Below are 24,827 nucleotides of genomic sequence, written 5' to 3'. Positions count from 1 at the left end.
GTGCACAGTGCTCACATAAAGCTTTGAAGTCATTCTCACAAAGGTGTTTATGCTCTTTTCTATGCACTGGTATCCAGGGAAAATTAGTAAGGATGAAACATTAAACCCAGTTGCAGGTTTTATTGGTAGTGCCCTAACCTGCGGTTCTCAAAAGCTGAGAAAAGCTCTCTAGAAAGCCAATTAAGTATTAGAGAACAAAGTGGTTGATTTTTCCCATTTTCTACAAACCTAAAACCAAAGACCAAACCAGGTGGATCAAAATATAAGATGATGGCACCATCTAATACCTATGTTTGCTCTTGCTGACACGGCACATGTGTGGGATTATATTATCATAGCACAGAAATAATAATAATTTAATTTCATTTGTCTGGACAAGGCCAAGTCTGAGCTTACTTTAGCTTCAGTCTTTCACTGGGAAGTATTTTCTCAGCTCCTGAATGTGGATGGATGGTCGTTATTTCACTGAGGGACAGTATAAATGATCATAAACTGATTGAAACCCTATGTGAAACAGAGAAATCATTTCTATGCACGTCCTCACTTTCTGAAGGCTGAAAATTGGAGGGTGTTGCACTCACCTGATGGTCTGGTGCTGCAGGGTGTCGGGGTCGGTGGCGTTCACTGTGAGCACCACGCTGCCAACGGGGATGTTCTCCTGCTTTGTCACCATCATGGGGTTTGGGTGGAAAACTGGCCCCTCATTCACATCCTCCACGGTGATCTGGACTGTTGCTGTGGAACTGGGGCCGTAGGCTATGTCTGGGATCAGAGGGTCTTCGTTCTCCACCTTGATGAGCAGCGTGTGAAACGCTGAGATCTCGTAGTCTAAAGGCTGTAAAACATAAAGTCAGAGGGCAAGGTGCAACTTAACCCTTAACTCTTTCCCTTTGCCCATTGCAAACTTGCAAGAAGGCAGAATTACCCAGAAAGGGACAACAGCGTTCACTGCACCTGATACTTGGCCAGAGTTTAGGGTTAGACTTAGCTTAGTTTAGGATATAAATGTCAGTTACATCCTGTAATGAACATGATGGACTTAAAAAAAAGATGGAGATGTCCCTCTGTCCAAGAGCATATACTCTTTTTTTGCCATACCTCATACAAATAATTCAATTCTCACATATACCTGGTGAATTATGATGTACTATGCATTTAACAAGCAAATCAGTCATACTTAGTAGTTACTTATGACAATAACACCAGCTGCTTTCTCAACTGCTGTCTTAAAATCAGAAGCACTGCCATGGAAATACATTCCATTTGTCTTAAGAATTGAAAATGCTTCTTCAGAAGTCAAACGGAGAGAATTGTGGCACAGGCAGCAACCAGGACCATTTTTTTTTAAGTGTGAGACATAGAATTATCTTCATACAAAGACATATAATAAACATTTCCATGAGACTTGAGAAATGTGGGACCAAAGACAGTTCTCCAGTTCAGTCTGAAGCCGTATCCCTCAATTCCCTGGTATTTGCATCTGTGTTCTCTGAGTACAAAATGGGGGTCTTGGATTCTAATTATCCTTTCAGCTACAAACAAAACCTTGTTGTAAAATCTCACTATTAATTGTGGTGCTTACTCCAAATCTGGCTGTTATTTAACACAGTGGCAATACAGTCAGCAACAGGCTAAAAAATAAGGTTACTGTTACAGAAGAAGGGGTTATACATATATTTGGATAAGGGTTGGTAGTCAACTATATATCTTTGAATGACTTATCCCTGCTGTGCCTCCTCTTATGCAGTGAGCCCAGTGGATGGGCCTTACAGCAGCAATACAGTAAAAAAGGAAATTGTTCTTACTTTGACGACAGAGAGCATTCCCTCATTAGTCTGGGGATTGGTGTGGATCTCAAAACTCTGCCCTGGATTTCCATTGATGATGGTGTAAACAGCTCTCCATGCTCCAGTCACTGGGTCATCTCTGTCGCCAACAGTTAAGTTCACTATGACACCTGTGACTCCCTCCTTCACTGTGGCTTGAAACTAGAAAAAAACACAGAAGAAATTGTTACTATTTTCAATTAATGACCCCACACACAGACACAAAATATCCAAGGCAGCATTAATTATTTACCCCAACAGGAGAAAGATGGAATCCTTGACCGAAAGTGAATGTTATAGGCTCTAAATAATACATTCTCACTCATGAAATATGAGGGAGCACATTACAGCTACTCTCCACTTAATAGATGGCAGATAAGCAGAGATGTGATAGGAATCAAGCTTTGGGAGATTCTGATCACAAGAAGACAGTTCATCTCATATGAATGGAAAGTGAAACACGAAGATATTTGCAGTGCTGTGTAGGTGCATATACTACCAGAAAGGGAATTATACTCCCAGCTAAGGGAAGAGCAAGCTGACTGATGCAGACCACTCTTGTCCTCAGGTTATTTACAAATAATCCAGGTTTGCATTTCAGACTCCTATTTTCATAAATTATCCTACCTATATTAATTTTTCACTACGCCTTTGTCAAGACACAAAACACGTTTCACAGAAAGCGTTCCCAGAGCATTTCTTGGAGGGTTTGCTCTAAGACACTCAAAAATAATTGGACCTCATGCTACCACTTTGTCTGCACAACTAAAAGTCAGTGCCACTTTCCTTTTTGGAGTGGAAGAATTTTTTATGACCTTGTGAAATGTGTTTCAGTGCTGTATGACTCGACCAGCCAAGCCCTACGAGAAAATTCTAATTTACTCTCCAAACAAAGAGTGTATAACATCATTCTTATTTATGTAGGGAAAAACATTAAGCAAACCATTGGAAAAGCTTGTAAGGGTCAGACTTAATAATACTCCTCACCTTTCAAGCACTTGAGGGTGACGTGCTAAAAGCACTGGATATGAGAGTGATAATGCCGGCCTGATAGGTGGATAAACCAGAATGATAACACACCTGATCCTGAGAAGTGCTGAACACCAGCACTGCCATTAAAAATCATTAGAAAAATCTTAGCATTTCTGGGGATTAAGCCTTCAAAAGTCTAGAATTACAAACTTTAATGACACAAATGGGCTCTGCTGTACCTGCACTGCTTAAAAGCTTCACTGTCGGTGACAACGTATCGCCCAAGGGCAAAGGTCACCCAGGTGGCTTCCAGACCTTGAAGACTAAGATGCTGAAGACTAAAAGAGGAGAACACTAAGTGTCTTTTGCTCTGTCTCACAGACAACACGAAGTCATAACACTACAGAAGATTTTGTGAGAATACTGACTCCGGAAAATGGTGTTTTATTAATGTAGAGATTTCACAATTTGGACAAATAGTAGGTAAAATGGATTTCCTCCTACTAAAACAGAGAGGACAACTATGTCTTTCCCTGTGTTCAGTTGTCTTTGTTTTCCTTTTTTCCAATAGATTTGACTTATCTTTCCAAATCCTTTTCCAGTTTTGCTGTATAATTTGAGTGTGTGCATTCAGTTCAATCTTTCCAGCCTCAAACTTGATTTTATAAAAGGATGGCATTAATGATTGGCTATTTCTGTCTTCTGTGGTATATCTAACAAAGAATTAAAGGATTCTTTTGATTTTGATAGTTAATATCTAACAGGTTGTGATTGAGCTTTGTTTCAGACAGTTCATTAAGCTCATTTGCAGTTTAATTAACTCTAAATGATAATGTAACAATATTTTCACTTGCTTTGAAACAAATTAAAAGAAAAACTCTTTCAAGAATCTTGGAAATAACAGAAGAATGATTACCAAGATTATATTCCTTCCAGCTCAGCCAAATGCTGTGACTGGAAAGCGGACTTGGACAGCTCTTTCTCTAATTGAAAATATGCAATTAACCTGATTGATATTTTTATATTATTTCATATTGTCTCAACTTGAGCATGTATAACATGAGACATCAGAACCATAAGGGTCAGAACTTTTCCCTACAAGTGTTCAGTACCAAACAATTAAAAAGGTGACTAGACTTCAAGGAGCCTGATACTAAAGAATCTAACCCTTAGATTTGACTGGGCATCTGCTCCTAATTCATATTGATCCTTCTGAAAAATCTTTTCCTTAATCCTCTCATCTGATTCAATTAAGTGTTCAATACTCCCTGGCTCACCTTGGGGACAGGAAGACTTTTTAGGGTAAAATATTAAAAGATCTGGCTGTTTTATTTAGCTATATAATTGTGAAGCCACGAGATAAATTTATTATTTTTACCCCACCAGTGCCAGACTGTGATGGAAAAGGTTGATGTGCCAGATAGTTCAAAAAATATTGAATGTCAGGTGAAGGATATTTAATTCAAGGATATCCCAGCTGGGATTGGCTCTCTTCTGCACCCCTATTTCCTCCTTATTTAGGAAGAACTCTCAGTAGCTTCAGTTGCAGAGAGTTGGGGGTGCAGAAAGGGCACAGAGACTTGCTGGGGGCACAAAACTGCCCAGCTCTGAGTCCTGCACGTCAAGGAAATGCCGATGTCTACAGTCAAAGGCTGTGCCAAGAAAAATAATCCCAAGCATAGTGGTAAACTCACCCCTGGCATCCTTCCCATTTTAGAAGTGACCATATAAATAGAGAGGGTGTTTGAAGCTGTCTGGAACATTAGACTAAAATCTGTTCAAGATGGATGAAAAAGCAGAATGATCAGATCACAGAAAATGTCACATAGGTCTGCTCTAAATTTATAATGTGAAAAGTGTAATAAATCACAGATTTGTGATTGCAAAAGACACATATCTACTGTGAAATAGTGTGGCCCAGGAAAATATACCTAGAAGGTGAACCCTTTTGCCTGTTCAGTCACCTTTATATAAAGAATAGACTTCCTAGCATTTACTGGGTCCCTTTCAAAAACAAAAGTAAAGAAGGGAATTGAAAAGCTATGAAAGGACAAATATAGGAATTAGATTAGAAATAGAGAAAAGACAACCACAGGTTCATTGTATCTCACACTGAAAGGTTTATACTCCCAAAGCACGGTGCTTGACGGGGAGAGTCTGAACCAGTGCTCTAAAATAAAACCCCATAGTGGTTAACACAAATAATTGGATCACAAGTTAATTGATTTTACTCATTTTAAATATCTGCACATCCCCTAAGCACCACTATAAATTAAGAGTAAAGTAGATGAGTTCAGTACTTTATTTAAACTGCTGTCATTTGGACCCATATTAAAAATAATAACTTAGAAGGAGAATACCCTGGGCCAGAGTGGATTTGGCTGGAAAGAGCTGTGTGCATTTACTACTACTGAGTATTTGAATATGTAAGGTTAACCTGCTCTGTGGAGTGATGTGCCATACTATCATTTATTGTGCCTATCATGCACACAGCCTAAAAATTTCTGTCATAATTCGGATTTTATAAATATAGGGAAATAAAGGACTTTGTTGCCTTTTTTTTCTGTACCCAAAATCTTATGTCAAAATGCACAAAGACAGACAAATGGGAGCAACTCAGAAGGAAACACTGAGTGAAGAGCATTGAACAGGGAGCTGAAAGACCTGGAGGAAATACAGTGATGGGTGTAGATGAAGGGTTCCCCCAAGGGTGTGAGGGTGGCTTGTGAGGATGCACAAATAGACTTGGAAATGTAACAAGTCAGCAATGTTTGACTGATGGGCAGTAAATAGGGACCACAAGAGAGATCACAGGTACAGTTCCACTAGCCATGGAGGTCCTTGAGAGTGAGAACAAGCAGGTTCTATATCTTACAATACAGGGAAGGGGATGGGAAGGAGACAAGCAACGTTCAAAACAGCTGTGCTAGAGCACAGCCCAGGTACCAGCAGCCAGCACAGCCCTGAGCAGCTGAGATAACCTCAGTTCAGCAGGCAAACCACTCCTCCCTTCCCTCCATCTTGCAGGCTTAATTTTAGTGGCTGTTTCCTGGTGGAGCCAGGATATAACACCCTGCCAAATCCTCCCCCACACTGAGCTCTGTGGTGAACTGGTGGGATGCTGCAGTGGCAGCTCTCACTGGCAGCAAAATGGCTCTGGATGGTCTCAAGAAAACCAGTCTTGTCTCATTTCCACCACGGGGTAGGTCCATGGAAAAATCACTTTGTAAAATGTTATCACCTGAGAATCCAAGCACTGACCCCACCTCAGTCTGAAACATAGCTGGTAATGGTGCCCAGACTGTATGAAAATTGGGTTCTAATCTGACAGCCTTACTTAAAGCTTCTGTAGCAAGTGAGATTCTGTTTGCTGACTTCTCAAAGCAGAGGAAGAAATGAACTTAACTGAATCAGAATCACCTTAGTGTCTGCTGTCCAGCAATGGCATGAGCAGGCAGTAATAACAGCTTTATGAAGCCACTAAAAAACTGGCTCAGAGTGGGGCACTGACATCCCCAAATTAAAGAGCTGACACGAGCAGCAAACACAACGCAAGGCAAACGTGTCTGGGGTTGCTGATCACCACCCCACGGCTCATTAGGATTCTGCACACTGTGATTCCCAATCAAGAACAAACAAATTAAAACTCTGTGTCAGTTTGCATTTATCAGGGTGATATTCCAGCGGAGGGTGTTCTGTGCCGCTATCATGTGTTTGTCTCCTCATCTATATAACAAGAAAGATGAAAAATAATGGGATGTATTAATTCATTATGGCTCTGTTAGAAATTCCACAGGGAAACTGTATTGTTGTAATTCTCCTCCTCCACTGAAGTCCACTGCTTTTGCAACCATTGTTTGTCTAATTTCTTAAAAATAGGCTGATAAGCCTGTGCTTGCAACCTGCTTGCTTTTTGCCTGTGCCTTTTCCTTTGCACGCTGATATTCAGCACGTGTGCCCCTCAGTTTCCAAAATTTATTTGTTAAGGAAGTAATGTATTTTCCATAGCTCTGTATCTGGAATATCTCCTAGTACAAATGAATTTTCAGAGTGATCACAAAGGTTTGCATTCTTAATCAATCTGGGATGAGAATTCATAAATGTCAGTTATGGAGGTTTCTTGTGGAGTTCAGTGGGACACAAAGCCCAGCTTGCTGGATAACAACAAACCAAGTCACCTGGAGCTTGGAGTTCCAGGAGGGAACACTTGGCATAATATTTGTGCATTGAACAAAGTGATGCTGCTGATTCTTCAGCCACCTTTCTGTTCTGCTCTCACGGGCCCCCAGGGGCTGGAAAACAGGACCTGACCGACTGCAGTTTGTGCTGAACTCTCCCCGTGAGCAATTTAATAGACAATTCTGTGGCCAAGGCAAATTGTAACTCGGTATTACATTCTCCCCAATCTCTTCTATAGAGTTGGAAGGTATTTTCCCTCTTAAGACTGTGCATAGCCTTTATTATGTGGACACAAATAGCAGCTGTTTTGCTACAAAAATCTCTGTATTAGTGTAATGGATTCAATTTCTGGAAGCTGCACATCAAGCAACACACGGAGCACTTTGAAAGCCATTTAGATGAAAGACACTCTGTAAATATAAAGCATTATCATAGTATGACAAGGATTTGATGGTGTAAACTAGATGCAAAGCAGAAATTATAGCTGTGAGTCACCTAAACAGGCTTTAGTTATTGGCATTGTCTTACTGCCATAATGCTGGCTCGTAGGCACTATATTATTTCTTAACTTAAAGTGTTTCTTTCAGCTTATTCTATATTTTTTCCTAAGTACATAATATTCTCCCTTCTCCCTAGTGAAATTACAGAAAGAATTCAATTGTAGCTTAGAAAAAAAACCCTTTCTGAATATATGAAATTGATCATAATAATTTTGGGTGCATTTTCGTTTTTTGCTTTGGAGTGATTTTCACAGGCTCTGCATTGTAAATGCCTTGTGATCTTTCAAGGCACGCACCAGTTACTTTACAAAGTAAAAGTAGGACTCAGTAATGAAGGACTGAGCGAATATTTTTGCCTGCAAAAACTTCGTTGCAGTCTGCAAGAAGAGTAACAAATCCAAAAGATCAATTAGTTAAAGGCAGGCAAAAGATCCATTTCTGCTCTCTGTAACAGGGCTACAACTTCTGCAGGCTCTATGAATTTGTGCCTTTTTATTGAAAGACACAAAAATGCTTAATGACACTGATAATAATCGTGAATGACCAGAAAAAGGGAAGTTTAACATGACCTCATCCTCAGGCTCTTTCCCCGTGCTCCAGGTGCAAGTCCTTCTGTGAGCAGTTTTCCATCAGGTTAAAACCAAGCTGTCCCTGGGATTCAGTGACACCACTTCAAGGACTCTTTGGGTGTTAAAATTCATGATTGAGCAGGACAGGATCAGAATGCAAAAATAATGGGGTGAAATGGATGGATGGATGGATGGATGGATGGAGGGATGGATGGATGGATGGAGGGATGGAGGGATGGATGGAGGGATGGAGGGATGGATGGAGGGATGGATGACCTCCTGGGTGCTGCAAGAGTTGCCTGTGAGGTTGTCAGTGTGGAGAGTCCTTCTATTCGTCTTGCAGACATCATAAGTCTTAGAAAACTCTGGAAGATCCACAGAATGAGATCCTCGAAAGATTCATAAACTGATTTAAGGAACTTTCTTCCTGCCTCTTTCCCACAGCTTTGCTGAAAGCCCACTTGGAGCTGATGTTGGATTCGATCCTCTCATTTAAGTGCTTGCAGAAGACTAAGAAGCCATTCAGGGACTATAAATAAGTGATGGTGAAGGATACTTGAAAACAACCACTTTTTTTTACTTGTTTCTCAGACTTTTGTTTACACCAGGCTTTGGCTCTGTCTCAGCCCAGCTCATGGCCTCGCTGAGTGAAGGCAAAAAAGATAATTCTAACATGTATTAATCATATGTTGAATGCCTGCTTCAAAGCCTCTTACCTCCAGGTATACATCAAATGTAGCACAGTTGTCTGAAGATTCAGAAGGAAGACAAACATACTCTCTTTTTCTTCCCTGAATATATAAATAATTTAGGAAGGATTCATTCTTTTTCACTTTTCCACCTTTAAATGCAAGGCGCATTCAGTTGTTTCTAGAATAAATCAAGTACCCAGAAATACAAGGGACACTTCTAGAATGATGGTCATATCACAGAAAAACAAATACTCCTTCTCCAGGTGGACAGAAGACAGTGAAAGGTCACTGTTTTTATCACATTTAAGATATTTTTTGAGAAAACCTCAAATAGTGATGTTATTTTCTTAGCTATAAAAAATTCTTTCACCCCAGGTAGAACAAACCTTATGTTTAAAACAACAGCATCATAGAAAATGATGATCTGACCAAGCCTGACTACACCTATTCACCTGTTCCAGCATCAGTGTTGCCAAGGGACCAGAGAGAGCTCTGCCTTCCACATTTATGAGACCACTTGTGCTGCATTCAGCCAACCCAGCCATGTATTATTTCTTCCTCAGTGCACTTCCCATCAAGAGCAGTGTTCAGCCCATCTTCCTTCCAAGATGCTGGATGTCTTCTTTAAATGGAATGAACTTTAAATAGAATAGACCTAGCTGGATTTTTCTTCCTTTTACACCCAGTGCAGCATCCGCTCTCATCCAGGAACAAAAAGGTTTTACAGGCTGTTTTCCCCCCTCAACCCATGCAGTTCTCAGTTATCCTGATGATGGTGAGGAGGGAAGGGAAGGAGGTCCTGTCAAATGCTCCTCTTTCATTTTTAGCAGAGACATTTTTACACCCAAACCAACTTTTCTGCTGCTGAAGATTATCATATGAGTATATATGGTTGAGATAATTGATAACTGCCTCACTAAGAGAAAAATGTATGGAAGCCACCTACTACTCATATTGTGAGGAATTCATGCCCCTACAGCCCCAGTTACAGGTGGGATGCATTTGCTCCCTGGATCAGACCCATAAGCAAAAATTTCCTCCTATTAGTTCCCAAACTGTCACATTTTTGGGGTCTGGACAAGGAATGGGTTCCAAAACCACGCCCTCTTTAACTGTTGAAGCTCTTACCTTTATCATTTAGGCCCTTAACAGCAGTACAGGTGAATTTACTCCTCTCTGCACATTGAAATGATAAATAAAAGGATAATTTTGTGGCAATAAAAATATTTTTTTTTAATTAACATTAACCACAAAATGCATATCCAGACACCAGCTAATTTGCTAAAGTCTGAGAGATTGAGAGGAGTGAAGGAGAAATTCCTCTAATGGCTTTATTCTGCTCCCAGGTAGAAATAAATATAATGTGGCCTCTGTACTGATGGACAGGGAGCTGGCAGTGACTGGACAAGAACTTCAGTAGATGAAAACTACTCATGATTTTTAAATTATTATCATGTTTCACTTTAGGAATTAAACATGGGATTTTGTGACTTGTCTTTACAAAAGTAACTTCCAGGACTTCTTCTCATCCATGTATGAAAACTATATTTTAGTGCTATACAAAAGCAAACTAAAGGAAGTTAATAAAACCCAATGAACAAAACAACAAAAAAAAGGAATTGTTTCATTCTAAATAGATGAAAGAACAAAAAAATTCTGGATAAAAAATCTAGAGGCATCTTGTTTTGGCACCTTAATATTTCAAGACTGACCCACGTTCTTACCAGGTTAAGAAGCCTGGTCTTTGCAGAGAGGTGGAAACTGCAATATAAATGAGACTTTCTCCATGGCAGAATCTTTGGCCTCATTGAGAAAGGGAAGCATATGCATCCAAATGAGAAATCCTGCCTTTTCTGCCCCGGGAGGACACAGATTCCAAAGCAGAGAGTTATTCATTGTGCCAGTTTGCAGCTGATCATGACCCAAAGCTGCCAACAACAGATGTTTTGACGGTGGTTAAAGTTCTTCACGGGGTCTTTGGTGAGCAGCACCAAAGCATTCAAAGCAACTTGTATCTCTAAAATATTTCAGCTACAAATTTCATCAATTCCCCAAACTTCTGGCATTTTAGGCTGTGCCAACTGATGGGGATGAGATGCCCTAGATTTACAAGCCCCTCCAGCTGAGAGCTGTCTGAAGTTATCCCAGTATGAAAACTATTTTGGAAGCAGATAAGAACTCTGTGAGGTTTCACACTGTTCCAGTGGAAGCAGGAGGTGCAGATGGAAGTTTACAGGCAGTATTGTCTGCAGTGATACAGAATCTGTCTGAATTTTAAAAACGAAATATCTAGCCAGCATTTTGTTTTCTGGGAAAATCTGAGCGGGGAAAGGAGAATTTGGGCTGAACACTCCATATTTCAATCCATCTGAACACAATAAGTCTTCCAAGTCTGCTGACAAAGTGATGAATGAAGTCTACTGCATGTACTTCCTTCCACTGGATATACAGGATTTTTTTTTTCTCAAGTTATCTAGTCTACATCCAGTTTGCTCAATGTTCATTGAGCAAACCATCACTGCTCTATCAAAAAGCTATGATACAAGAAGAATTTAGAGATCAGAGACATAGGTGAACTTTCATGATTAACGATCTCTCTTCCTCTTCTGTTTTCCTCCCATAGCAGAAAAATATCATATCCTGAGCATGCAGTAAGCACAGAGCTCTCGTTACCCTGACAGGGAACAGCGAGGATCTGGGGTCTCTAACCCTATTAGCACAGAAAAAGTCTTGATTCCAAGGTCAAGAATGAAGAATAATAGAAATAAATACAGCATATTTGACTAATGGCTATGGGTGATCTGAGCCTTCCCACTGACTGAAGGATGCAGCAACAGATGTATGGGTTGGCACTGCAGAGCTGAGAAAAGGGCAGGAAAAACCCAAGGTGTGCTAAATGGATGTATTGCTTTCTGCTCTAAGGATGCTGATGGTCTCCATCTCCCACCACCCAGCTCCCTTTGCCAGTGCTCATTTCACCTTTCCTTGAAAGAAAAATATTTGTAATAAAGGAGAATGAAACATTCCTCTTGTAAGGGCCTGCTGTGTGCTTATTTCATGTCTAGAATGTCACAAAGGGAATATATTAAGGCCCTTTCATTTTCTCCCTGGCAATTTATGTTTTCCTAAGCAAACATTCTCTGTACACACATCCTTCTCAAACACAAGCACTGCTGCAGCCTCAGCTGGACATTTTTTGTGCAAATGGTGAAGTATCCATTTGGGTTTTTTTAACAATAAGGAGGATGAAAATGAAGGAAGAATTTTTATATATGGATGATACTGAATTCTCTCTAAGCTGTTTAGAGATTGGCAATGAGCACAGTTTGATGGCAGTGCTCCCCAGTTCATGTGTCTGAGCACCAAGAATTAGCAGGGAGATCAAAGCAGGCCAAGGTACTACATTTGTGCTCTGGTCTAAAGTGTGTGTGCACACCTTGGAGCCCACACAGAGTGAATCAAACCTGTCAGACCTACCTTGGGCAGCCTGCAGAGGTCACCTGAACATGGTGCCTTAGGGCAGCCTTCCAATACCTAAAGGGGGCTCAGAAGAAGGAGGGGAATTTTTGGAGGGGGAATTTTTACGTGGGCACGCAGGGAAAGGCAAGTGGGAATGGCTTTAAGCTTAGATTAGATATCAGGAACAAATTCTTCCCTGTGAGGGTGGTGAGGCCCTGCACAGGTTGCCCAGAGAAGCTGTGGATCCCTGTGAGTGTTCAAGGCTGGGTGAAGCTTGGAACAACTTGGTTTAATGGAAGGTGTCCCTTCTCATGGCAGGGGGTTGGAACCAGATGATCTTTGAGGTCCCTTCCAACCCAAACTGTTGTGTGGTTCTGTGAACAACAAAAGTGGCCTGTCCCAGTGGCACAGAGTGGTTACTGTCCCTGTGCAGACCATCACTGTCACACCCTGAGCACAAAGGTACTTCATGGTCAATCTGGGTGGGAGCAGGCAGGACAATTCATCTTTCCAGCCTGGAGTCACCAGAGCTGAGACTTGCTGGGATATCCAGATTTCAAACAATTCCCTCATCCTGGTCACAGCCAGTGCTGCGGTGTGCTTGGAAAGCCTAAAGCAGCAGCTTAAGTTCTGCAATTCCTGTCAGACCAAACATGCAAATAAATGCAATTCCCAGGAAATACAGGTGACACCAAGGAGATAAATAAGCATTTGGTATTATCTTTGGTTTATAGCAAAGAGCTTTTCCAGAGGGCTGAGTGCTTATTAAATCAGGACATATATGAAGAATATTAGTTTATTAAGTGACTGTACTATTCCTCTCTCTTAAGACTATTTTCCCTTCTCCTACTCATACATCTGCATCAATTTTGCCACATTGAAGTCTTCCCAAGGAGAGCACAGAAGTACACTGGAAATTAATTGGATCCTAACACACACTTCCAGATACAGATTTTTCAACTGAGCTTGCCAGTTCTAGGGGAAATCATTTTAAGGGACAATAAATACCACTTTATTTCTATACACAGCAGTGTGATATACTGTAAGCAGTCAACCCTCCTCCCCTTGGAAGGCAGAAAAATGCTGTGCTTGCAGGTAACTAGAAACATATCCTATTTCTTGCTTCTGAGTAAGCTGGTAATTAGAGTAGAAACATGAGGAACAATTTCAGTGGAGCTGTAAAACTCCAACAGGAAGAAAAAAAAATCTATTTGAGGTTAGAACAAAATCTTTTTTTAATCTGGCTAATGCTACTTTTGTGCTGATGCTGATCATTATATTTATTACTAAACTGTGGGACATTCCAAAGCATTGACACCTGACTTCACTTACTAGAAAAGCAATCACTTTCAGATATTCAGCTTGGTGATTAATATGTAGATACCTAATTTTTAGTGGATTAAACCATGTTGTATCAATTTGGTGGTCTTTAGGATTTATAATCAAACCCTGACGACATCTGATTAATGCCAGCACAGGCTCCCTGAACCTTACAATATTCTTGTTCCTCTGGAGCTCGGATCACAGCAGGCTGATTACCCCCTGATTATCCTGAGTAACTGGGGTCAGAGGTTCTCTGGCACCACAGAACACATTTAATTCAATCAATTCAGTTAGTGAAGCAGTTGGGGAAAAAAAGTTATTCCAACTGCTGTAATATTGCATTAGAAAAATTGCCCGGGATTTCCGTGCTCCAACTGATGGGTATTTTTGCTTAATTTCTAATTTAATATTCTGCTGGGGTTTGCAACTTCAATTACTTGTGATATTTTCACCCATAAAGTCAGAGGCATTGAGCTTGGAGGGAGAAAGGAAAACCAGAGGAAGGAAAGATGCCTGCATTAACCTGTACAATAACCTCTGCTGACAGACACATTTTCATGGCTCAGTTGTGGTTTTCCTGGTTAAACACTCTACTGGTGGTTCAGAAAAACCCTCTTTGTTCCCTCCATTTATCCCTTTTGCCACTGGCAGATTTTAGCTCTGCTCTTACTTTTGATGGCTTTTAATGTTGTTTGGCTGAGCACCAGATCATTTGTCTTGTAAGCAGAGCCTTTGATGAGCTGTGATCCAGCACAGCCCTAGTTCAGACAGCCCAGCACCCTCGTGGGTGCTCAGGTGGAGTTTGGGGAGCTCATTAAAGGCACCAGCTCTGGACTTCAGTCACCTGAAGCAGCAAGTGCTGTGTATGGGATGAAACATAAAAAAGGACCTCTCACTACTCCCTGAAAGCCTCAAGGTACTTCCCACACAAATGCCCAGCAGCTCAGTTTGACTCCTGCTGGTGAGTTTTGCATCCTATACAAGGATCCTGAGTCTGCTGGTACACAGACATTCCTTACTGGGAGTCCTGAGGCTGCTGCTACAGCCACAGCTCTGCTTTCTGATTATCACAGTTTCAGGGGACTAATGAGGATGGAGACCTTCCACTGCACTTCAAAAGGGGCAGTAGAGTAGCTAACAAATGTAAGAGACATCATACATAGGAAATTTGGGCATAAGATGGAGCTTCAGGCCAATGAAGAGAGAGCAACACGCAAAAGCATGTCAGCAAACACATAAACATGACCCCAGATGACCCCAAAGAGAGGAAGAAGAATTTATGAGCACTGTGTTTGTCCTGGCAAAGCACTGCAGGTGCTGACAACCTGCCTTAACACCCTGACCACAAACACTGGATTGAAACCACCAAATGTAAGACCCAGAGGAACAAGGAATCAGTGGGAGAAACAGCAGAAAAAGGGGTAGGAGCTAAGAAGGGCGTGTACAACAATTTTGCATTTGTTGTATTATCACTATTGAAAATATTTCTAAATTGAAAAATATTTCTCTCTTTTTCAGTAATTCAATCTGAATTAATAATGATTCTTGGATTAGGATGGACTTGGACTAGTGTTCAGTTTTATTAATAATAAATTCTTGGCTTTATATATAAGGTGGGCTTTCCCTTTGCCCATCAACAAGATTTTAAGTGTGACAATACAACACCAGGCTTAGCTATTATTTGCAATGATTCTTTAGAAATTAAAGCAACTTTCCTGAGTAGGATTCTTTAATAAAGGAAATAAAGTCTTACACCTCCATTTTCCCTGCAAGCAGCAAAAAGTTGCAATTTAATCTTCTGCTTGCCCACAGAGAAGATCCATTTTCTGCATGTTCCTTAGGGGTTCTTTGGAATGAAAAATGCTATATGGTTATAAAACATTCTCTTAATGAAACTCACTCTCAACTAACCCTGGAATTGATGAATCTCCTCCTAAGCCCCTGTGTCCATTTGCCCACAGCCTGACACGGCTGTCAGGCTCCCTTACCTTAAGAAAAACCCAAAATAGGAACTACAGGAAAATTGCAGGTCAGAAGTTTGGTGTATTAGCAGAGATATGGAGAAATCACAGTGTGCCTAAACAGGACATACAGCTAGAGAGCCTACAGGGAGTACCTATAGAGCCCTGCACAGGGCCTGCAGACTCTCTTTTGTGTGTGAAACATTCTCAGCCTGTTCTACAACGAAATATGAAGCAAATAAAGAGAAGACCCAAATGGCATAATCAATTCTCCATATTAAACACAAAGCCACATGTATGGAAGAAACCAAACAGCAGCAAAACCCCATCAGATCCAAATGCTCAAAATACACACACTCCTCCCCTCCTGTGCTGGGGATGAAAGAAGAAGAAACCTCACACAGCAGATGTTACTTCTGTCGCTTACTCTGTACTGCAAAAGGATCGTGGACAATAAAGGCAATTTAATGTTGTGAAAACATCAAACCACTGTTGAGGTGTGCAAGAAGTAGCACCTGCACAAGGCAGAGGCAGGAATTCTTCCATCTGCTCAGCACTGGGGAGCCCCAGCTGGATTAGAGCACTCCATTCCTGCCCACAGCATGGAAGGCAAAAAAGAGCCAGGTGTCTAAAGCCCGTGGCCTTGAGTAACTCAGAACAGCAAATGCCCCCTGGGCTGCTGGGGGTAAAAGGGTTGTCTGTGTGTCACCTTCAGAGTGGACAAGGCCAAGAAGGGATGGGCTTAGTGGAGGCCAGGAAAATTCCCATCAGAGACAGGGGAAAACTTGTTACTAGCAGAGAAGGTGAAGGAGATCACAGAGTTGCTGGGAGATCACAGAGGCTGTAACCTCAAAGCTCCTGAAGGAAAAATAAACAAATACTGAAAATTATACAAATGGGAGGGAGAGAATTGAAGTTATCTCAAGAACCCTTCTCTGCAAAAGTCACGATAAACCCAAATCCAATAATCTGTACAGAGCAAAGCACTTCTGCCTAATTTCTGAACATTTTCAAGGTTCATGATCCTCATTAACTTCCAGGAAGCTCCCTAGATTGCCAGGATTTTTTTAAAGTAAGTGATAGGAAGGACTCTCCTAGCTGAGATTCCAGTCTCAAACTCCCCATTGTACAAGACTCTTCATTACACCGGATTTGGTGCTGACAGCTGGAGACGCAGAGTGGAACTGCAAAATCACATTTGCCCTCCCTGTTGCAGATAAAAGATGAAAATTGTGCCTCTAGCATTTGCTTTCCTGGCTGGTCATGTTCTCTCTTGGCAACAAAATGCAAGGAAAGGGGAAGGGGAAAATAATTATGATCTCAGCTTGGGGAAGGATTCTAAGGGAACAAGAATGGCAAAGCCAGATATCCGAATTTAATTGTTTTGAGGGTGTCTGCAACAGAGCCACTGTAGCAAAATTCCTGCTCCAGCAAGAACTCCTCCATTTTTACTAGAGAATTAAAAACTCTTCCCTTGCATTCCCACAGGAACAAACTGCTCGTGCCAAGCAGACAAGATTTCTGAAGAAAATCATGCTTTTTAACAAATCTCAACCATTACTTCATCATTTTCCTGAATTGTCTGGCAAAGAGGAATTTAAAGGCCTGCATTTAAATTCCGGAGCGGCTATCAAATGAAGAAAGCAGATTGATTTGCATTCTGTTCCACTACTCTCTTTGCCAAAGTGATTTTTATCAGAAAAAAAAAAAAAAAAAGAAAAGAAAAATACTAAAAAAAACAGAATCTGAGCCTGAGAATTCAGTTTTCAACTTCAAACCATTGAGATTTTTTTGATTTTCTTACAATATAAACCCCCAGCAATAGGATTTACAGAAGAAATGCTGCCAGAACCGTTAGAACATGTCATCATCCACTCATTCCTCACATGGAATTAATGCAAAATGCCACCCTTACATTGCCCACGAGCCTTGCCAACAAATAAGAATTGTAACAGGCTGAGAGCACACTGTCTGGGATTTTTATACTCGTTTTTTTCCCCTGGAAAAATGCCTGTTTCACCTGCTTTTAAGCCTCCATAGTTTTATTCCACCTAATCCCTGCCTTGTCTCGTTTTGTTCGTCACTCCCAGGGAGCACCTGCCGTGCCCCTGGGCTGCTGCAGGACACATCAAACCCATTTGGGGTGTCTGGGGCCAGCTGACACGTGTCCTTTGGCTGCAAATGTCACTACAGCTACACCCAACCTTCTCACCTCACCCACTTTTCAGTCATTATTCATCCCTTCCTTAGTTTTTCCCAACTTCTAGTCAGGAAATTGCATGGACTCCACTCGGACCATAAATGCCAACCCCAAAGATGAAATGCAGCTGCTCTGTGCCCCCTGCTCTGTCAGGGAGAATGGATAATGTCCTTGGAGTCCACCTGCCAATCTCCAGCATGGATGGCAAGGGAGTTTTCCAATCGGATCCTGGGTGTCCCAGTGCCTGGCTTTTGCTGAATAGCCTTGAAGAGATGGGATTTAAATTGTATTGAGGGTATTAGTCTAAAGTGAATGAAGTGGAGAGTATACTTCTCGTTTTTATCCCCAGAGTGATAAATGGGAGAGTGTAATTTTTTTTTTTTTTCTAAGGCAAAGAAAATGGGAAACCAACACGGATTTCAGGCACATGAGAAATAGCTTATGAATTTAGATGATAGTTCAGCAGAAATAAATTGTACATCTGTTCATTCATTTTAATAAAGCAGGGAAATGACACACTGCTGGAGCCTTTAGAGAATGCTGGTATTTTTAAATTATGATCCTATAATAGTAGCATTAACATTTGTAATGCTGCCCATACTTTATGAATTTAAGAAAAATAAATTTATGGGGTAAGTGAGCCTCAACCTATAGTCTGGACTCTGGGCATTTAAAAGTGAATAAGGTGCTTCCTGAATACTTTAAATTAGTTCAGGAATTCTTGAGGAAAGAGGCTGCAGTAGCTTTTCTATGTAACACAGATAATCCTCTATGTATGTGTTGACAAAGCACGCTTATTATTTCTGAATAAATAATTCAGATGTGCTGAATGGAGCTGAATGCATTTATTTCTGCTGACTAGCACCCAGTGTTTGTGTTTACAGGCAGCTACAGGCTAGTGCTTCCCTTGAAAGTAGTCCATTAAAGATACAAACTGGATGCTTTCCTTGGCTGTATGGATGCATGGAAACATCTACTGCCTTCTGCTGAATTCAGGTAGGAATATTACCTTTCTCTTGAGTCTCCCATAACCCAGAAGTTAGAAATGGAAAAAAGTTATGAGCCAAATACAATTGCTTCATTCTTTCTGTTTTACCATTATTTACGAAGATGACATGGAAATTTAGGATATAAACAAGTGAGACTCCAGGGGATGTTGCATTTTAAAACCTTATGTTTTGATTTTCCAAACCGATCTCCATGAAAAATAATAAATTAAGAGTTCAACAATAACTGTCGTGTTTCCTTTAAAAGCACAATTAGTAAGATCATTAAAATTCCCTTTTAATCGATTGCATTAAAGCAATTACTCCTGGAGTAAGGAGGATCTAAAACTGATTAGCTGCTCACATATTGCTCTTTGCTCAGCTGAGATGATCCTGGTTCAAGAAAAGGGAGGACAGGCAACTCTGACATCCCTGAGATGTGGTGAAATTCAGCTGAAATCACACGTCAGAACCTGAGGCCTTTTAACAATGCTCCCTACACTGTTTCCCACTAACAGGCCAAACGAGTTAGGAGTGTGTGTTTGTATTTATTTAAATATTTGATCTTCTCAAAGCTGAGATTTCACTGAGGTGATGCTGCAAAGAGGAACCTCAGCAAGAACATCTCTCTGTGTATCCAGCAGCAGGTGAGCGTGTCCCTGTGCTCTGCGCTGCTCCCCCCAGCTCCAGCAGGCAGCCCCAAACCCACCTCAACAGGCAGTCCAGGTAAACAAGACTCATTGTAATTTGGTTCTCTTGTGAGTACAGGAGAACTGAAGAAAAGAAATCCCTCTGGGACACAGGAGACCCCCAGGCAACGCTTCCCATTGACGGAAACCGTACGGATTTATCGATTGGAACTGCTTTTTAATCATGGCTGGAGGAAAGAAAACAGTTCCTGGAGACTGCCAGTCAGCCCCAGCACGGGGTATGATAAAACTGTTTGTACCAGGAATATCAGGCACTGCCTATGTCTGAGTGAAAGGACATTAAAGAGTTCAACATCTGCAGGCAAAGTTGAATTTATTTACTTATGGCTTCAATTATTATTTAAGATGGAAAACTTGAAAAGGTCAGAGCTGCTAACTGAGAAAGCCTGCCCTTCATTTGTCTTCAAACATACACTGTTTCTTAGCTTAGTTCAACACAAATCAATTAATCAGGTGCAGCGTTCTGTTTTCAAATGCCAGTTGTGTTATTTCCAAATATGAAAATATATTATGTTATTTCCAAATGGCCTCGATGATCTTAGAGGTCTTTTCCAACCTGAGGGATGGACAAGCAAAACCAAATTTCATTTTTGTTTTAACCCGTGTTAGAAAATGCAACTTTAGGACAATAGAACATCTGGTCCTCAGTTTAGGTAGGCAAACATCTGTGGGCCTGTGTTTCTATTTATACAGATATGCATATGTATAAAAATCCAGATCTGTTTTGTAGTCTAATCCTGCATTCCCATCTTGGTGGAGCACTCTGGCTGGATGGGAGCCATAGCTTGGATACAGACAGTTAAGAATACCAATACTGTAGATAAATCTTCTTCCTTGGTATTATTTCAGCAAGAGAAAACTGTTGGTTTAGATTTAAACTTATTCAGCAGGATTGATTCTCCTTATGTATCTTTTGAAAGTTTCTCACATAACTCCTCAGATTTTCCAAACTTTTTTTTTTTTTAACTAAAAGCTTGCTTTCAACCCTTTAAACTTCTTGAGGACAGCAACAGTCTCCTTTCCATCAGTCTTCTAAATGAAGAAAAATCATTGATCTGAGAACATCTGACAATACTACATAAAGTATGGGCACTGCCAGCCTCAGTGGCTGGAGATGGTCAGAACAAACGAGCTGGGGAGGAGGAAATAAAGCATAAAAGAAACAAGATGATGTGTGGAAGGAGACAGTGATGGCACTCGATTTATAGAAGGCAGGCAAAGAGTGTACATGGAATTCTGTGAGTCATAAGCAAACAGTCAGTTTAAGTCATGAAAACAAAAGGGTGCTTCCCAAAGGAAGCAGGGAGCAAGGGGATGAAGGAGAATTCCCTGAGGGAAAGTATCAAGGAATGGAAAAAGGAAGGTCTTCCAGAAATAACCCTAAAGGGGCAAAATCTTGGGGACAGAAAGAGGATTGTGAGATGACAAAGGTCAGAAAGAGCTTTTTATGAAATATTAGAAGGAAAGTTTTCTATATAAAAAGACAGCAGAGAAAGTGATGGAAACGAGCAGAGAGAAAGGGGACGCACACTGAGCAGAAAGGAGTCAATGGATATGCCACTGAAGTTTATCTTGGTAGTTCTGAAGCAGGGACTGGAAAGAGGAGCAGAGAGGGGTTTGAGGAACGTGAGATATTCAGGCTCTGAGAGTCAGAGGACAGACTGGAGGAGTTTGGAGACAAAGGATATTTAAAGTTGATTATTGAAATTCAGGGAAGGTTCCTTACAGGCTGCTGACTAAAGAATAGGCTCAAAAGGGAGAAAACCCAACAGATGAGAGTTTGCTGTTTGGTTCGGGGGTTTGAGGTGGGTTGTTTTTTTTGAAAAAAGACAATGTTGAAGCAGGCAGAAGGGATTTTGAAGGATAAATTTCAGCACTGGGCAAATTAAATATCAAGCAGACCTCACAAGTAGTTAGCTGGAAGAAATCTTCCACAATATGCAGAGAAGTGAACAAGAACACCTCTATAAAAGCTGCATCAAGAGCAGAACAGGAGTTAGAATATAAACTGCAAAGGACTGGCTGTAGAGCAGTTGTGTTGGAGGGAAACACAGAGTCAGGAAAACAACTGAGATTCAGGGGTTTTTCATGCTCAGGTCAAAGTCTAGAATTGGAAAGAAAGGATAATATCAATACTCCATGTAGAGCTGGGATTATACTTTTTTGTGACATATGGACTGAGAACACAGGGGAAAACATTTGTAAAAACAAATAAATATTAAGTGACTGTTAGACAGACGGCTGGAGAAAGGGCTACCCTTTAAGCAAATAAGCATCTGGAACTCCAAGGCAAACAAGTCCTGGAAACAAGCCAAAGCAGAAAGTACAAGGATATGAATAAATTACACTCCTAAACCATTTTCCTCAGCCGAGACTATAACTGCAGGGAGTTCTGTATGAACCCCCTAATCTGCTTTTTCTTACGTGTATCAACACAGTAAGTTCAGGAGGAAATCAGCCCTACACAATGTTATTGCTTTCCAAATGAGAACCTTTCACAGGCACTTGCTAAAAAAATTTTCCTTGAACAAACCTACAGCTCCTTTCAGCTGGTGAGTTTTGTCGGTTCACCATTTTAGTGGTTCAGAGCAGAAGGAAAAAAGATATTTTGTCTAAATAATCCTGACATTTTGATTCTTGTGCACAGATGGTTAGAAAATTTTGTAGTAGCCAAATCAGTTTTAGTGTTGCTGAGAAAAATCTTAAAATCTCACTTGTCAGTGAAGGAATTGATAAACTGATCACAAAACTCATTCCATTCTAGTGGAATGACCCAAGCAGTTCTATAACTATTATTTTTGAATGAATAGACTTCAGCTTTATAAATTCCCTCTGCTCATATAAACTGCAACTATAATACCAGTTCACACATATTGTGTAATTGGTATTAAATAGGGTTTTGTCTGCTGCAAATTGAATATGTTAAGATCTATAGTGTGTTATCTTGTTTAATCCTACTTTTAAAATAGAACTCCCACAGATGCTGGAGGCACATTAACAGTGTGGGTTTCTTAACTCGCGGGATTAGAGCGATATTTTGCAACACATCTAATAATTCCTGTATTTGTTACTCCTCAAATCAGCTGTGCTGTGTCAGACAAGGAGATTTTGGTATTTCGGTTAATATTCCACATGAGGGACTGTAATCCTTTATGTACATGAAGCAGAAAGTCCTTTTAGCCACAGAGAATTTTTGCCGGCTGCACCACCAGAGGAACACCCGGCATCTGTTCCCCTCTACCTGACCACCAGTTTGGATGTTGTCCTGGCTGAATGGCTTTAAGATGAAGGAGGGTAGATTATATTGGATATTAGGAAGAAATTCTTCCCTGTGAGGGTGGAGAGGCCCTGGCACAGGCTGCCCAGAGAAGCTGTGGCTGCCCCATCCCTAGATGTGTCCAAGGCCAGATTGGATGGATCTTGGAGCAACCTGGGCTAGTGAAAGGTGTCCCTGCCCATGGCACATGGAGCTAGATGTTCTTTAAGGTCCCTTCCAACTCAAACCAATCCATGATGCTATGAATGAGACAACCATGATTTGGGAGTCACTCTGCAGTGAATACCTCATACAGAAATCACAGGGTATCCACACGGTTTGGACAACTGGATGTCACAAAGTCAAATGAGGTCTCCCAAAAGAGAACCCCAAAGTTAATTTGAGAAAAGAGATTGATGGGTTCTTTCAATATTTTGATCTGAAAGTAATCGTGTGAAGTTTCTTGGAAGTCTGTGTGTCACCTGCCCGCACTCAGTGTTGAAGCTTGAGCTCCTTGGACAGTTACTGTGGTACATGTTAAAAACACTCTTGGAGAAGAGTGAAACCAAAGGAAATGTCCATGGAGGGCTTCAGCACCACATTCAGAGGAAAAAAAAAATGAGGTAAAAGACACCGATTTTAAAATTTACATTAAAATTGAAATCTCTAGAAAATAGTCCTAATTTGATTTGAAGGCAACTGCAAAATTCCAGCTGGCAGGTTTTTTCTCTAATTGGAAAATCACATAACCACTCCTGGCAGTGACTGCTAATAATTATGTTTATACAGCTTCCCTGAATAAGTGGTCCAAGACTAGGTCTGGAGACATTACATTATCTTTGTTTAGCTTGTGCTTCTCTCAAGAGCCTTCCTTCCTTTTTAATTTTTACTCTCCAGCTCCTTCCCCAAACGTATTTGTGCTACATGTACTCAAAACTCTTCCTGCTCCTGTTTACTTTGTAATTCTGACCTTAATATCTATCGTAAAGTTCACACTTCATAGACCACACTGAGGAAGCATATTAACCTTCACTTCTTGTAGAAGAGAGCAATAAATTGTGGGTTTATGGCTTTTCTGTTGCTCACAGTGTTTGGATATTTGCTGTTAGCAGAAGCAGATGGAAGAATTCTTCAGAGGATAGTCAGCATTGGAACAGTTTTGTGGTGAGAATTTACCAGCTGCAGTGAGAATTGCTGTTATTACCACTGAGTTGCTGCTGACCTTCCAAGCAGAACCAAAGGCTTACAAAAGGCAGGGGCTCACACAGGAGTTTGCATCAGGATGGCTCAGATCAGCTGATTATAAGAAATCAATGAAATAAATGAAGGGCAGGAAAGGAACAGTGACAAAGGGAAAAACAAAAAAAAAAGAAAGTAAAAGGGTTGGCAAAAATACAAGTTTACTGTGTGAGCATGCTTGGAGCAAGAGTGCTGGGAAGCAAATCAGATCTGGAGGAGCAGTGCAGTGCCTTTGTGTTCCTCCCCAATTTCACACTGTTTGAATGATCATTTCTATTCACAGAACCCTTCCTGTATTGTACAAGTGTTTCTCAGCTGCTCTCAGCTTATAAAGCAGGCACTCTGTTGTTTTATGTACCACTGAAATGTGTTTATCTGGAGATTAAACAGACAACTTCATGTATTTCATGACCTTGGTGGAGGGAAACAAAGCAACGAACTCGCCCCTCAGAAGCAAAGATAAATGTCAAAGTCTGCTGCCTACTGCTATGCAGAGGATCCAGCCCTAATTATGGGATAAGTGGATGGACTCAGCCTTAAACATATTTTGCAAAAGTTCTCGAACAAAGTGCTTGCAGTGGTTATACAGATTGCTCACTGACAGAACACAGATCATTATGTGCTCAGTATGAACCTGGATGAGTACAGGAGACACTGGTCTTCCAAATGCTGTTGGTTTGGGTTTTTTTTTTACTGAACAGCCTTCTGTTTCAGTCAATGCACAGAATAATCCTATTTGTTTTTCTTCCTCTGAAATTATTCTCTTCTTGTAGCGCTACAGCAGAGTGTTTGTTTTTAAGGTCATTGGCAATTCAATCCTGAGTGGTACTGAGCACTTCCCATCACATGACAATCCTCAAACCAGCTAATTCTGATAAAACTGACACACAGTAATGAAGAAAAATTAAAAAAAAAAATAATAAAAAGGTAATTTCATTACCCAGATAGCCAGAAT

General features: G+C 40.8%; 1 protein-coding gene across 2 annotated transcripts in view; it reads right to left on the bottom strand.

Annotated features, from left to right (window-relative positions):
- Positions 1-24,827, bottom strand: part of CDH13 (cadherin 13) — a 447,401-nt gene that overhangs the window by 54,941 nt on the left and 367,633 nt on the right. For both annotated transcript variants that reach the window (XM_027725145.2, XM_027725146.2), the window contains exons 9-10: positions 1,806-1,988; positions 582-835 (exon numbers count right to left, since the gene is read on the bottom strand). In XM_027725145.2, the coding sequence (XP_027580946.1) occupies positions 582-835; positions 1,806-1,988 (437 nt within the window). The remainder of the gene's footprint in view (positions 1-581; positions 836-1,805; positions 1,989-24,827) is intronic.

This window comes from Pipra filicauda, unplaced genomic scaffold (genome assembly GCF_003945595.2).
Source record: "Pipra filicauda isolate LSUMZ 115617 unplaced genomic scaffold, ASM394559v2 scaffold159_size1710840_pilon, whole genome shotgun sequence".
Taxonomy (NCBI): domain Eukaryota; kingdom Metazoa; phylum Chordata; class Aves; order Passeriformes; family Pipridae; genus Pipra; species Pipra filicauda.
The sequence above is the reverse complement of the archived record's forward strand: the minus strand, read 5'-3'. Positions and strand labels throughout refer to the sequence as shown.